The sequence below is a fragment of the Bombina bombina genome, chromosome 2 (genome assembly GCF_027579735.1).
Source record: "Bombina bombina isolate aBomBom1 chromosome 2, aBomBom1.pri, whole genome shotgun sequence".
Taxonomy (NCBI): domain Eukaryota; kingdom Metazoa; phylum Chordata; class Amphibia; order Anura; family Bombinatoridae; genus Bombina; species Bombina bombina.
In genome coordinates this window covers 159834483-159850704 of record NC_069500.1, presented here as the reverse complement: position 1 = coordinate 159850704, position 16222 = coordinate 159834483, and the positions used below count along the sequence as shown (strand labels likewise).

At 43.9% G+C, this 16222-nt stretch overlaps 1 protein-coding gene across 1 annotated transcript in view; it reads right to left on the bottom strand.

The window, feature by feature from the left end:
- IPO11 (importin 11) overlaps positions 1-16222 on the bottom strand; it is a 950863-nt gene that overhangs the window by 802632 nt on the left and 132009 nt on the right. Inside the window, exons 4-5 of the mRNA XM_053701321.1 lie at positions 16115-16187; positions 7505-7708 (exon numbers count right to left, since the gene is read on the bottom strand). Of these exons, the coding sequence (XP_053557296.1) occupies positions 7505-7708; positions 16115-16187 (277 nt within the window). The remainder of the gene's footprint in view (positions 1-7504; positions 7709-16114; positions 16188-16222) is intronic.

Genomic DNA, 16222 nt, shown 5'->3' with positions numbered 1-16222 from the left:
CCCAAAAAAAGTCTACAGTCTTAATAAGCCCTTTTTGAAGCCCTTATTTACAATCGTAATAAACATGGCTTACCGGATCCCAGAGGGAAAATGACAGCTTCCAGCATTACATCGTCTTGTTAGAATGTGTCATACCTCAAGCAGCAAGAGACTGCTCACTGTTCCCCCAACTGAAGTTAATTGCTCTCAACAGTCCTGTGTGGAACAGCCATGGATTTTAGTGACGGTTGCTAAAATCATTTTCCTCATACAAACAGAAATCTTCATCTCTTTTCTGTTTCTGAGTAAATAGTACATACCAGCACTATTTCAAAATAACAAACTCTTGATTGAATAATAAAAACTACAGTTAAACACTAAAAAACTCTAAGCCATCTCCGTGGAGATGTTGCCTGTACAACGGCAAAGAGAATGACTGGGGTAGGCGGAGCCTAGGAGGGATCATGTGACCAGCTTTGCTGGGCTCTTTGCCATTTCCTGTTGGGGAAGAGAATATCCCACAAGTAAGGATGACGCCGTGGACCGGACACACCTATGTTGGAGAAACATACATTATGCTTACCTGATAATTTAATTTCCATCGAGGGGAGGAGAGTCCACAGCTTCATTCATTACTATTGGGAATTAAGAACCTGGCCACCAGGAGGAGGCAAAGACACCCCAGCCAAAGGCTTAAATACCTCCCCCACTTCCCTCATCCCCCAGTCATTCTGCAGAGGGAACCAGGAACAGTAGGGGAAATATCAGGGTAAAAAAAGGTGCCAGAAGATGAATACATTTCGGGCCGCCCATCGGAGACAGGGGCGGGAGCCGTGGACTCTCCTCCCCTCGATGGAAATGAAATTATCAGGTAAGCATAATTTATGTTTTCCATCTAAAGGGGAGGAGAGTCCATGGCTTCATTCATTGTTATTGGGAACATATACCCAAGCTCTAGAGAACACTGAACAAAATCGGGAGGGAAAAGAGGCGGACCCTAATCTGACACCACAGTCTGCAAAATCTTTCGCCCAAAAACGTAAAATTTGTAAAACTTTGTAAAGGTGTGTAAGGAGGACCAGCTAGCTGCCTTACAAATTTGCTCCATAGAGGCCTCATTCTTGAAGGCCCAAGACGAAGCCACAGCTCTAGTTGAATGAACCGTGATCCTCTGAGGAGGCTTATGTCCTGCTGTCTCATAAGGCAAGCGAATCAAGCTCCTCAACCAAAAAGACAAAGAAGTAGCAGAGGCCCTTTGCCCCTTGCGCTTCCCAGAATACACCACAAAAATATTTAGACTGTCTGAAATTCTTTGTAGTCTGAAGATAGAACTTCAAGGCACGAACCACATCCATGTTGTGAAGTAACCTCTCCTCAGAAGAAGATGGGTTAGGACACAAAGAAGGAACAACTATTTCAATAGCCAACAGGAAGAGAACCTTCCAGGACAGAATCTTAATGTCTATGGAATGGACGGAACCCTCTGCAAAACCTTAAGGACTAAGTTTAAGCTCCAAGTCGGAGCCGACTGTCTAAAGACAGGCCTGATTCTAAACAGAGCCTGAACAAAAGATTGAATGTCAGGGAGCTCAGCGAGTCTCCTATGTAACAAAACTGATAAAGCCGAAATCTGTCCCTTTAAGGAACTAGCAGCAAGACCCTTCTCCAAACCATCTTGGAGAATGGACAGAATTCTGGATACCTTCACCTTATGCCAAGGATATCCATGCTTCTCACACCAGGAAAAGTAAGTTCTCCACACCTTATATTAGACGCAACGAGTGACTGGATTCCTTGCCTGAATTAGAGTATCAATCACACTTTCTGAAAAGCCTCTCTTGGCTAAGACTAGGCTTCAATCGCCACGCAGTCAGCCTCAGAGAATCCAGATTTTGATGCTGAAAGGGAACCTGTAACAGCAGATCCCTGCAACAGGGTAACCCTTCACGGCGGAGATGATGACATCCCCACCAGATCCACAAACCATGTCCTCCGCAGCCATGAAGGAGCAATCAGAATGGCCGAGGCCCGCTCCTGTTTGATGTGTGCCACTATGCGAGGTAGAAGTAGTAACAGAGAGAAAATGGAAGCTAAGCTGAATCCCCAAGGAACCACTAAGGAATCTATCAGCTCTGCCTGGGGATCCCTGGACCTCGACCCATATTGAGGCAGTTTGCAATTGCGTATGGATGCCATGAGATCTATCTCCGACGTTCCCCATCTGTGACAAATCTCTGCAAACACTTTGGGGTGAAGAGACCATTCCCCCGGATGGAAGGACTGTCTGCTGAGAAAGTCTGCTTCCCAGTTGTCCACACCCGGAATTGCTGAGAGCAAGCAGCCGTGGGACTCCGCCCACTCCAGGATCCGAGACATCTCCCTCATTGCGAGGGAGCTCCTTGTACCCCCTTGATGGTTGATGTAAGCCACCGAGGTAATGTTGTCTGGAATCGGATGAAACTGACCGACCCCAGAGAAGGACAAGCCTTCAGAGCATTGTAGATTGCTCGTAGGATGTTGATCGGAAGGAGAGACTCGTCCCTGGACCACTTTTCATTTTTCCATCTTGGCACCCCAAACAGCTCCCCAACCTGACAGACTGGCGTCCGTGGTCACAATCTCCCAGGACGGTCTCAAGAAGGATGTCCCCATGGACAGTTGCTCCGGACGAATCCACCAAGAGAGGGAGTTCCGAGTCCGAGCATCCAGGGATATCAGCTGTGATAGATCTAAATGATCGCTGTTCCACTGTCTCAACATGCACAATTGAAGAGGTCTTAGGTGGAACCTGGCCAATGGGATGACATCTATGCTTGACACCATGAGACCTATCACCTCCATACATTGAGCCACCGATGGGCTTGAGGAGAACTGAAGGGCTAGGCAGGTGGACGCAAGCTTCCTGCGCCGCTGATCTGTGAGAAATATCTTCATGGACATAGAATCTATTATTGCGCCCAGGAACTCCACCCTGTTGCTGGGAACCAGGGAACTCTTTCCTGAGTTGATCTTCTAACCGTGAGATTGGAGCAGAAGAAGAAGAGCCCTCGAATGATCCTCTGCGAGGCTGAGCAAGGGCGCCTGAACCAGGATGTTGTCCAGATAAGGCGACACCGCAATGCTCCTGGATCTGGCCACTGCTTTGTGAAGACTCTCTGGGCCGTCGCCAGACCAAAAGGAAGGGCCACAAACTGGAAGTGTTGGTCCAGAAATGCAAATCTTAGGAACCTGAAATGGTCCCTGTGGATTGGCACATGAAGATAGGCGTCCTTCAAGTCTATAGTCGTCATGAACTGTCCCCTTTGAACTAGGGGCAGAATAGATCTGATCGTTTCCATTTTGAATGATGGAACACTCAGAAACTTGTTTAAACATTTTAGGTCCAGAATCGGGTGGAACGTGCCCTCCTACTTTGGAACCACAAAAAGGTTGGAATAGTACCCTAGACCCCTCTCTGCTAGGGGTACTGGTAAAATAACCCAGAGAGAGGCAAGATCTCTCACACACTCTAGAAAGGCCTCTCTCTTCTCTGGTCTTGAAGACAGGTTTGACAGGAGGAATCTGCCCTCGGGCGGATGGGATCTGAACCCTATCCTGTAACCCTGGGAGACCACTTCCTAAAACCCAAAGGTCTTGAACATCCTGCAACCATGCATCTGAGAATAGAGATAATCTGCCCCATACGTGATCCAGAGACCGGTCAGGGGCTGCCCCTTCATGCCGATTTTGTCTCAGCAGGCTTCTTGCTCTGCATAGACTTGTTCCAAGATTGAGCCGGCTTCCAAGATCCCTTGGACTGGTCCGCCTTTGCGGCGGGTTGCTGGCGCTGGGCCTTGTCTACACGAAAAGGACGAAAAGTAGATCCTTTAGGCTTAGCCTTCTTATCCTGCGGTAGGAAAGCTTCCTTGCCTCCCGTAACCGTGGATATAATCGAATCCAATCCTGGACCGAACAGGATCTTTCCTTGAAAAAGCAAGGAAAACAGCCTCGCCTTAGAGGTCATGTCCGCAGACCAAGATTTTAGCCACAGAGCCCTGCGCCCTAAAACAGAAAAACCTGACACCTTAGCATTCAGGCGAATAATTTGCATATTGGCATCACAGATGAAAGAATTGGCGATCTTCAGCGCCTTAATCTTCTCCTGTATCTAGTCGATGGATGTCTCCCCCTCGACCATTTCACACAGGGATTCACACCAATATGTTGCAGCTCCAGGAACCACCGCAACGGCCGATGCTGGCTGAAAAACAAACCCTGTTTGCTGAAACATCTTTCTCAACATGTTTTCCAGTTTTTTATCCATGGGCTCGTTAAACGATGAAGTATCCTCAAAGGGAATAGTCGTCCGCTTGTGAGCGTAGAGATAGCCCCATCCACCTTAGGGATGGTCCCCCACAGCTCAAGCTGAGAGTCCGGAACGGGGAACAGTTTCTTAAAGGAAGAATAGGGGGAAAAGGAAGAACCTAATCGCTCCCATTCGTTCTTAATAATATTAGCCATCTTAACGGAAACCGAGAAAGACTGAGGTACTACCCTGTCCTCTTATACCTTGTCAAGCTTAGGAATCACAGGTTCTTCCGGTATCTTAGGTTATGGAACCTCCAGAGTAGCAAGCACCTGCCGTTATAGAAAGTGCAAATTCTCCATCCTAAACCTATAACCAGGTTTCGCCGCCGCCGGAGGTTTAGATGACACGGACTACGACCCAGAAGAGTCCTCCTCCGAAGAGTCGGAGTGGGCCTCATCCTTGTATAGAGCCTCTGGATCTCCCATCGGCGAGGACAAACCCTGGGCCAGGCCGCTATGATAAACCCTACACTTGCGCTTAGCAGAATGTGGTAAGGCATGGATCACTTTCGAAACTGCCAATTCCAGTTGGTCCGCAAAGTCTGACTGCCAACGAATCTCTCCCGAAGGGGTAACGGTTGAACCCCAGGGCGCTGCATGTGCAGTTGGAGAATGTAGGGAACGCACCTCCCGGGACATCCATTTACATTTAGATGTAGTAACTAGACATCCATTTACATTTAGATGTAGTAACTTTATCAAGGCATGTGGAACATAGTTGAGCAGGCTGATCTACCTGAACCTCCTCACAATAAACACAGGAATGAGACTTTATTAAGGAAGGAGAGCCTTCCAACGAATCAGAGTCCTCTATCGCTTGCGCGCATGGTTAGACTAACTTTATTTATTAAAAGGTACCTTTACACCACCAATGGCAGGGGCACTCACCACCTCCTAGGACCCGGACTACAGAAACCACTACCTCTCCTGCGTCACAGATCAACAGGAAGGATAGATAGCCACACCCAGTCGCATGGAATGCCTGGCAGGACTGCCCCTGCGCTAGGGACAATGCGCCAAAAAATGGCCGCGTAAGTTTCCGCAAGTAACCTGAAAGTTCCACACATTGCCAGAGCCTCATTTTGCACATAGCACAACAATGACACAAACAATATCATGTATAAACCCCCCCCCCCCCGTTCAATAATTCCCCTTCCAGGAATATTAACCCTTGATTATGTAAAGATAAAAAGGCGCCACACTGTGACCCTGTCTTCTATGTTATCATTATAAATAAAAAATGAAACGATCTTACCAGAATCTATGCCGTGGAACAGGAACACGGCCCTTCAAGTGTGACAGGTTTAGTAGCCTCGCTCCTGACATGGACTTGAGTGAAGAAAGCAGGCAGCGAAACTTGTCAACGCTGATTGCTTATGGAGCTGTTAATATGAGTTGGGATGGTTTCGCAGAAAGACTCTCCCTGCATCTCCGGACCCTAACTTTTGCCCAGGCTCTCACTGAGAGGCTGACAGGACTGCTTAAAACAACAGTCTCACTGCGAAGAGTACTACCCTTCATAAGAGACTACTCCGAAAATCCGGCACTCCTCTGCCATCCTCCTGTGACGAAAGGCAAAGAATGACTGAGGGATGAAGGAAGAGGGGGAGGTATTTAAGCCTTTGGCTGGGGTGTCTTTGCCTCCTCCTGGTGGCCAGGTTCTTAATTCCCAATAGTAATGAATGATGCCGTGGACTCTCCTCCCCTTTAGATGGAAACTTTCTTGAAGTACCTTATATCAGTCTGATCCCACCTAGCAAGGTAAGTCCAGTACTGAAATACCAGGCAATTGTCCTCTGAACAAGGGAAATGGCAAACTAAGAAAATCTTTTCAGCCTCTTTTGGGTCTCATCAGTGAAGTGCAGCAATAACCCTCTAAGCACATTGGGCAAGGAGTCCACAGCTGCTTTCACCCATCACCCTTAGGGACATGTTCCCCAGGGGTCATAATACAAATGCATTCAGAAAGAGAAACAGTCAGCCAGACCCAATTGTGCTTTACACAGACAAAGACTTTTCTGAAATATATTAGTCTAATCCCGCCTAACACGGTCAGTCCAGCCCAGAAATACCAGGTAATTATCTTCTGAACAAGAGATAGGGCAAACCTAGACAATTTAATAAGAACTCTGTTCAAGCTCCCTAGTCTCCCTAATTCTTATGTTATTTTATCAAATTAATTCACTTGCCCCCGCACAACTCTTAATTAAGTAAATGAGCCCCTTTGAGCTGCATCCAAACTGGGAATACTCTAATGTCCTAATGGAGGAACTAACATATTTTGATGCTGTACCTATCCATTTGTATTTGACACATATGTCCAATTCACATCTTGTCAAAATAGAATGAGAGAATACCTTTTTTTCTATTAAAGGGACATTAGTCTTTTTTTTTTTATTTATAAACCAGAAAATATTCTCTGCATTGCAAAAGATCTGCATAAAAGTATTTTAATCTCTCGTTTTCATAACTAAATCCGTATTATTTTATTTTGCAGTCCCAAAACACACATCCCTTTAAAAGCTTTTTGGAGTATCATAATAGTTATGTAATTTTATAGGACCAGTAAATACATCAGATTTGAATAATCAACACATGCATGATAAAAAGACAATGCAATAACAATTAGTCTAAACTTAAAATGGGTAATTCTTCTCTGCCAAATTTCAGTGATGTCTATTTCCACTCATCCTTTATCATGTGACAGCCATCAGCCAATCAAAAATGCATATATGTATATTCTGTGAATTCTTGCACATGCTCAGTAGAAGCTGGTGACTCAAAAAGAGTAAATATAAAAAGACTGTGCACCTTTTGTTAATGAAAGCAAATAGGAAAGTTGTTTAAAATTGCATGCTCTATCTATTTTAATCATTAACGTTTAATTTTGACTTGAGTGTCCATTTAATCTTATCTCCTTTGCTGTAGCTAGTTAGGGACAGATATAAGCCAATCAGTGTGGGGTGTGTCATGGAATGCACTCCAGTCTCTCTGGGTGAAGAAGAAAATATTCAAGGCTAAATCAGACTAAATAATGTAAATGCATTGCAATTTGTTAACTATGCATAATTTAACATTTTATGAGGAAATACATTTTGAATTTAACATCCCTTTAACTATTTTAAATTTATCATAAAGAAAAAATATATATTGTAAGATATACACAAGACATACTTACATCCTGAAATAGCTTCCGGTCTGTTGCTAGCCTTTTAGAGGCCAAGGTCTTGGTAACATGATAAAAGGTTAATAGCGCTCTGTGCTGGCGAAGTTCATCTTGAACTTTTACAGATTCTATAAGAACTGGTATAAGTTCAGGCCACTGCTTAGGACAATCAAGTCTTGCAACTTTAGCAATTAATACTGCAATCTGTGTAGCAATCTGCAGAGACAAAAAACAGGAAATGTGTTCAACATAGAGCAGCATGTATGGCTTGTCACCCTGACTTTTCCATATGACTTCAATAAAGTTGGTTGAAATTGTAACAGTGTGTGCCACTGTTTGGCCTCACACACAGCTTTTTTTTAAACGGACAGTCTATTTTAAAATGTTTATTGTTTAATAAAATAGATAATCCCTTTATTACCCATTCCCCAGTTTTGCATAACCAAAACAGTTATATTAATACATGTTTTACCTCTGTGATTACCTTGTATCTATAAGCTTCTGCAGACTGGCCCCTTATCTCAGTTCTTTTGACAGACCTTCATTTTAGCCAATCAGTGCTGACTCAAATAACACCACAGCAGTGAGCACAATGGTATATATATTACACACATGAACTACCGCCCTCTAGCTGTGTACAGCAGTCAAGATGCACTGAGATAAGAGGCGGACTTCAAGGGCTAAGAAATCTACCTAGGTTTTTTTCCCAACAAAGAATACCAAGAGAACAGAGCAAATTTGATGATAAAAGTAAAAGTTGTTTAAAGGGATACTAAACCCAATTTTTTTCTTTCACGATTCAGATAGAGCATGAGATTTTAAGCAACTTTCTAATTTACTCCTATTATCAATTGTTCTTTGTTCTCATGCTATCTTGATTTGAAAAAGCAGTACTGTAAGCTTTAGAGCCGGACCATTTTTTGTTCAGCACCTGGGTAGCACTTGCTGATTTGGGGCTAAATGTAGCAAACCAATCAGCACCCAGGTGCTGAACTAAAAATGAGCCGGCTCCTAACCTTTCATTACTGCTTTTTTCAAATCAAGATAACACAAGAACAAAGTAAAATAGATAATAGGAGTAAATTTGAAAGTTGCTTAAAATTGCATGCTTTATCTGAATCATGAAAGAAATTTTTTTGGGTTAGTATCCCTTTAAAATTGCATGTCCTATCTGAATCATGAAAGTTTAATTTTGACTAGACTGTCCCTTGATTTTTTTTACTAGTGTTCTTAATGTAGCCAAGCCCACACTATGTTCTCTCCACCACTTCTTGCTTGGTTACACAGATCAGCAGCACTGTAATGTTACGGTATGAGGGTGCAGGAGCATGCATTTGTTCTGGAGTTTGAGGATGTGGGCATATTACTATATAAAGATTTACAGGGAGCGTGAATCTAGTCGGTCTAATGTGGACTGCAGGGATAAAAAGGGTTCACGGCATGCTTCTCATCTTGATTATGATATAAAAAGTACAAAAGGCACATGCTGTTTTCTGGGCATAAAAGGTGGGCATGAAACATGATATGAGTGCACAGAGCTTGCACAAAGAATGCTGATAACATACCCCTGATCTGTGTCCTAGTGTGGGCATATAGTTAGCATAAAGGGTGTGAAAGGGACATGCATTTAGTTTGGTCTTCATCGTTGTGGGAATAAAAAGTGTACAGTATACATATGATCGAGCTGTTTGTCTATAAGGGGCATTAACCTGCACTGTGTTCTGATGAGCAAACTAAAAGCAGCGTATAGCCTAGCCTGATACTGTTAGTGCAGACATGGCGTAGTTAAGTTTATTACATATATTTTAAGCTGCACTTAAGAGTTTTATGATGTCATTTGCCAAAAAAATTAAATGATTGATCAATGCTGAGCAGTTTATTCTCGTTCTAATTTACTTGTTTTATCTAATCTGTTTCATTCTCTTGGTATCATTTGTTGAAGGAGCAGCAATGCACTAATGGTTTCTAAATGAACACATGGGTGAGCCAATCACTATCAATATATATATATGCAGCCACCAATCAAAAGCTAGAACCCAGGTTCTCTGATGCTCCTGAGCTTGCTTAGATAAACCTTTCAAAGGATAACAAGAGAAGGAAGCAAATTAAATAACAGAAATAAATTGGAAAGTTGTTTAAAATTGTAAGAACTATCTGAACCATGAAAGAAAAAATTGGGTTTCATGTCCCTTTAATTAGTCAAAATTACACTTGATTCCTCATGATTCAGATAGGGCATGCAATTTTAAACAACTTTCCAATTTACTTTAATCATCAAATTTGCTTTTTTCTATTGGTATTCTTTGTTTAAAGCTAAACCTAGGTAGGCTCATATGTAAATTTCTAAGCCCTTGAAGGCCACCTCTTATCTCAGTGCATTTTGACAGTTTGTCAAAGCTAGACAGCGCTAGATCATGTGTTAGTTCATGTGTGCCAGATAGATTGTGGAGTCAGCACTGATTTGCAAAAATGCAAGTAGGTCAAAAAAACTCAAATAAGGGGGCAGTCTGAAGAGGCTTAGATACAAGGTAATCACAGAGGTAAAAAGTATATTAATATAACTGTATTGGTTATGCAAAACTGGGGAATTGGTAATAAAGGGAGTATCTATCTTTTCGAACAATACCATTTTCAAGTAGACTGTCCGATTATTTTTTTTTTTTTTTTTTTTAAAGGAACAGATAAATGATACATACAGTCATGTATATTGGTAGAAAATCAGCAACTTCAAATAAATTATTTCTTCAATGTCAATTAATGTATCAGACTCTTTAAAATATATACTGGGGGGGCGGAGCTAACCGCTGAGGAGAATAGACGTGCTGGAGAAGAGCTCTCCATTGTTGAGTACATAAAAAAAAGCTTTTTCCCTAATCCTTGCTGAGGATTCTTAAGATACACTCTGCGGGTCCATAGCAGGACAGATATCCCTTGCCTCTACGGGATATAATTGAACTTTAAAGACCTTAATTGAGGATAGCCTAAACCTATCTATACGGAGACCAGAAAAGAGGGCCATTCAAATATCGGGGACTGAGACTAGGTGCCACTACACCAAGTGTGACTCCCTCCCTGCATTTACATCGGATCTGGCACTGAGGAGCTGACTCCGGAGAAGACCTGATTTTAAGAAAATATAAGTGCAAGCCGCTTTAGCCCCGGCATCGGAGCTAATGGCGCGAAAACCCGCCATATTGCCGTTACGGCTTGAGGGCCGTCTATCCCATCTACTTGGCACTAGACAAGCGGTAAGAAGCCAGGCGGTCCCTAAACTAACAACTCCGCTTTGCAGATCTCAGTCCGGACCATACCCTGGTGCTGCAGGGTCACCCCCATGTGATCCAACCTCTGCCACGGACTCGATAAGCACACAGGATCCCTGCGTGACCCACGTGGCGCTGACTCCATCCCTGAGCCGCCTGGTCGGGTCATCCCTGCTGCAGAGGAGAGGTGATCGTCTGTCCTCAGTCGCTCCTTGGATTGCGCTCCTCTTAGAACTCCGGAGGGTCGGGGCCCCGCTCCGGAGTGGATGTGCAGCATTTTCCTGAGGCTGCTAACAGTCAAAGACGGCAACTAATATGGCCCCTAGCTGCAGCGAAGGATCCTGGCCGATGATCAGACCCCTAATAAGCTGGGAACCCGCAACTCTCGTAGGGGTAAGAACTGAAACTGCTCTTTTATATGCAACCCCCAGAGCCAATACACTTGGCCTAAAACCTGCACGCACAACCAGGAAGAAAAATAAGTGTACACCCGATTAACCCAATAAGTGAGCAGGCCTAGGGACTCTGCCTCATTACTCTAGCATAGGCCCCTGCACAAAATCTAATTCTGCACCTACCCTGTTTGACTGCTCCTTGAGGCTCCTGTGGCTTATATCCCTGCCCTGCAGAGTATATTAACGGCCCCACATATATTAGAGGCCTATTGGAGACCAGTTCTATAGTATACAAACTGCCGTCCTAGGAACAAGGCCTCATTCAAGTGTTGCAGTCTCACACATCATCCCGGTCTGAGGTGAGGTGAGACTGGGAGGGGAAGCGGGCTACACAGGGCTTGCATATATGTCAGGGCTTGCCCCTTAGGGTCGCCTACAACATCCGGTCCTCCTTTGCCACCCCTGAGGCTCTGATATAACCGGGCAACAACATCTCTAACCAGCTGGTCCATGACGCCCAGTGAGGCCTAACTTACTAAATCCCGGGAGGACCCTTCCACAGACTTGCCAAGCCTACATAGCCCACCTCTGAGGCCCTACAGTCCTAAACATAGACCCTATTTAGACTCTTCCCCTCTTCTATTTGGGGCTTGGATTAGGGCCCTACACCCAGTTGTTTTCATTCTCTTGCCTTTGGGGGTTACAAGTGGAGCTACTCCTCATTGACAGTGGGACATACATACCATCTGGGACACAAAAACTCCATTCACACATTCTCCTCTCACGGCTGTGAGACCCCACTCAGACTTCTCATCAGAGACTTAGATGCATTAGGCTGCTGCGTCAGCATTATTGTCCTTAGGTCTGCCACCTGATGTGTAGTGTTATTTAATACCTTGCTCTAACAATAAAATTTTCTCCCACAGGTTTCTCACAGGGTTTAACCAGTTAATCATATTGTTTTACTGTGTTGTATTTTGTTTTACGCAGCTTATTACTAGCACCATAACACAAGACTAAACTCACTGTGATCTATATTGTTTGGATTCATATTTTGTCAGTACTGTGTATAATACTTATTAGTTAAGTATTTGCAGAAGGGGGCTGACGTCCGTGGGCTCCCTTGTGCCTCTCCCTTTCCGACCCCGCTTACCTGGGTTGGTCACATCCCCACCTCGCTTGTACCCGCCCTCACCTTATTTGTGCCACTACAGCGAGGCTTAGCATTGTAAACCCAGTTTAAGCCCCAATCCAAATTTCTCCTCAAATGACCTTTGCTGGTTAAGGTTTACCCTTTCAACTGACCTGTATAGACGCTCTTTTGGCACACTCAGAAAAAGGCCCCCACTCCTTGTCACCCTTTCTATTGCATTCTATAGACCCTTTATATTAATAGTTGCTGCCTTATCAATTTGTTTTAGTAAACGACCACACTTTGTTGATTACTGTTGTTGTGAGATCCCTAGCTGGTCCTCCCTTTCCGACTCAGCTTGTCTGAGTTGGTAACTTCCCCTTTCCTTTTTCCCTTCCTCCGGGTCATATCCACTGTTCCTGGGCTGGCTAGGGGTGCGTGGGTTCTAGAATTTTTTTTTTTTTTTGCTCAACCTGTGCCGGGGGGTTCCGGATGGCCCCTGCCCCTGCGTGGTGACTTTCTCTGCCTCCTTCCCTGCAGGTAGAGTTCTGGTCTGGTTTTGACCGCTGAAATGGAGGGGTAGGAGCCGGGTGGAGCCTCTAGGCCTCACTCCTTAGGTGCATGCTCATTCTCGTTTTTAAGTGTAACTAATGTGCCTCAATGTAACGTAACTAAATTTGATAACCTAACTTAGCCATATACAGCCTTGTCTACCTAATATTTTGCTTCCAGGATTGCGCTTCAAGTGGCCGGCCGGTCACTTAGCCACAACGAAAATGCCCCACACCGCTAGGCGACAACCTAGAACCCCTGGTCCAGCTAAGAAAACAGTCCTAGACCACTTTACACAGCCAGTTAGGAGACCCGAAGAAGATTCACATGATGACTTCAGTGAACCAGAATCAGTTGAAGAGAGGTCCCAACCTGATGCTGCTCCACTCTCCAGACCTCAACACTATATCACAGAGGAGACTCTTAAAAAAATGTTTGCACAGAAAACACGTTCCATCACAAAGGAAATCCAAAGGAGCCATGCTGAGCTCAAGAAGGATATTGAAGATATTGGAGATGGGGTGGACTCCCTAGAGAGAAGGCAAGACAACATTACCACAGACCAGACAAATCTACTCGCGTCTAGTGGCTGTCTGACCAGTTAAGCCAACTTGAATTAAAACTGGCGGATGTCGAAGAACGTGCCCGACAGAATAATATTAGATTCCGGGGCATTCTGGAAGATGTCTCATCTGCGGACCTGCAGATCTACTTGTCAGAGCTCTTCGACAATCTGTTGGATTCCACCGAAGGTATGACTACCACTATGGAGATGGCACACAGAGCCTTACGTCAGCAACTGGTTTTAAGCTGCTGGTCGGACCATGACTTACTTATAACTGACCTGCACCCGACGAACAAGCCATTTCCCCAAACAGGATGGAGTCTCCCACGTCACATTCTAACAGACATTGCTTTTAGAGAGGAGCTGAGACGCGATTTATCTGAACTGCTTAGACAAAACGACAACAGGCAAATCCCAGATGATACTCTTTGGGGTGCCATCAAAGCAATAGCTAGAGGCCTCATAATTCGCAAACAGAGCCATTTGAGAAAGTTGGCTGGCTTAACGCTTGATCAGGCGCACACCAAACTCAGAAACCTGGAAACATGCAACCGGGTCTCTATTTCAGCAGACGTGACAGAGCAAATTAGAGTAGTTAGGGACCATATCAACCTATTGGAGTTAAAGCGAACCCAGTGCAACCTATCTAAGCTAAAACAACTCTATCATAAGGGAAACAAGGCTTATACTCTTCTAGCCAATAAACTACGGAACAAACATAGTGCTACCCGCATTTCACAAATCCTCCATAATAATAGACTACATAAGAAACCGTCCCTGATAGGTGAAAGTTTTGCTGATTTCTATTCCAAATTATATAACATTGGCACTGCGGAAAACTCAAAGCCTTCCTCCATACATTATATCAAAAGGTACTTGTCTACCTTAAATCTACCCACGCTCACGGCAGAGCAGCATAGCACGCTCACCATGCCAATCCCGCTGCTTGAAATTAAGCAAACCATCAAGCGCCTGAAGCCTTTTAAGGCCCCTGGCCCTGACAGGTTTTCTGCCCAATTTTATAAACAGTATATTCACGAACTCGCTCCATACCTGCTTAGGTTTTTTGACTTAGCAGGAAAGGATGGGTCTTTCAAGGAAGAGTTTTTACAGGCTGCTATTGTTGCGATACCCAAACCGGACAAGGACCCTTCTCTCTGTTTAAATTACAGACCGATTTCCCTGATCAACGCGGATATTAAGATCTATTCCAAGATTTTAGCTACCCGCATTGGCAAACTATTACCGGATCTAATTAACCCTGATCAGGTAGGATTTATCTACAACCGAGAGGGTCCGGATAACACTAGGCGCCTCATTAATATCATAAGCGAGTCAACCAGGATGAATAAGCCCTTCTCAGTCATCTCTTTAGATGCTGAGAAGGCTTTTGACCGAGTTTGGTGGGAATACCTGTGAAAAACACTCCAAGCCTTTAATTTTCCGTCCGCAACCTGTACGGCCATCAAAGCTTTGTATTCGGCTCCAACGGCTTTTGTAAGAGGTTTAGGATTTCGGACCTCGCCGCTTAGCATATCGAATGGCACTAGACAGGGGTGTCCTCTCGCCCCTGTTATTTGCCTTAGCGATTGAACCTCTGGCCATGACAATTCGGTCAGACGCGTCCTTACCAGGGATTAGACTTTCGGGTACACTGCACAAAATCGCACTGTTTGCGGATGACATCACCATATTTACCGCAGACCCCGCCAAAGCTATCCCTAGATTGTTAGATACCTTAAGTATATTTGGAGATCTTTCCTTTTATAAACTCAACGCGCACAAAACTGAAATTTTTTGGTGGGGTTACTCACAATCCTACATCCGTAAACTGAAAGACAGATTCACCTTCAAGTGGTTGACTGAGCGGATTACCCATTTAGGAGTAAAACTGTCTAAAAGTGTCCCACAAATGATAAAGGATAAATTACTTCCCCTTACTAACAGAATTACGCAAATTAAAAAACATGTGGGAACATAAGTCTATCTCATGGATGGGAAGAATAGCTTCTCTCAAAATGTCTTTCCTCCCTAAATTAACCTACCTGTTTCGCTGTTTACCAATTAGAGTCCCTATGCATCTCCTCTTTCAATTCCAGAATGAGATCACAAAGTTCATTTGGCAAGGTAAGACCCCCCAAATTGCCCATAGGACTTTGCAATTCCCCATCCGCTCAGGCGGACTCGCATCTCCGTCGGTAGTGAAATACTACGAAGGAGCCATGCTTACGCATATCCCCCAATGGGGAGTACTCCAATCTTGTGACAGATGGAGAGAACTTGAGCAGGCATCCTTGCCACCCAGTGTTCTCCTTAGAGATGTTATATGGATCCCACTGCACTGCCGTAGAACAATGGGCATAAGTTCTTGTTATTGATTTGCAAAATTTTGAATAAAAACAATATTAAAAAATATATATATATATATATATATATACTGCATTTTCACATCACATTAATACATATAAAGAATTAATTTATAATTTAATTTAATTTTTCATACATGCTTCTGAATGTGATATCTATAAAATATTCATAACAATGTGTTATTATCTACTAGGATTTGCCTGAAGTGTGTACTCTAAACCAAGAACCGGCAACAACGTTAGTGTATCAAAAACCCTGGAACGCATTTAACTATCTAAAAAAGGCTTTTTATTCTTGTATTAAAACCAGAAAATTACTGACTGATCAATATTGATTTTATCGCCTAACCTGATTTACTGGCTCATTGAAGTTGCTGATAAGTCCTGCACGCAACGTCGATTTCTCGTCCTCAGAAAGGGCACTGTGAAAAATACACAAATAAAACTATGCATTATT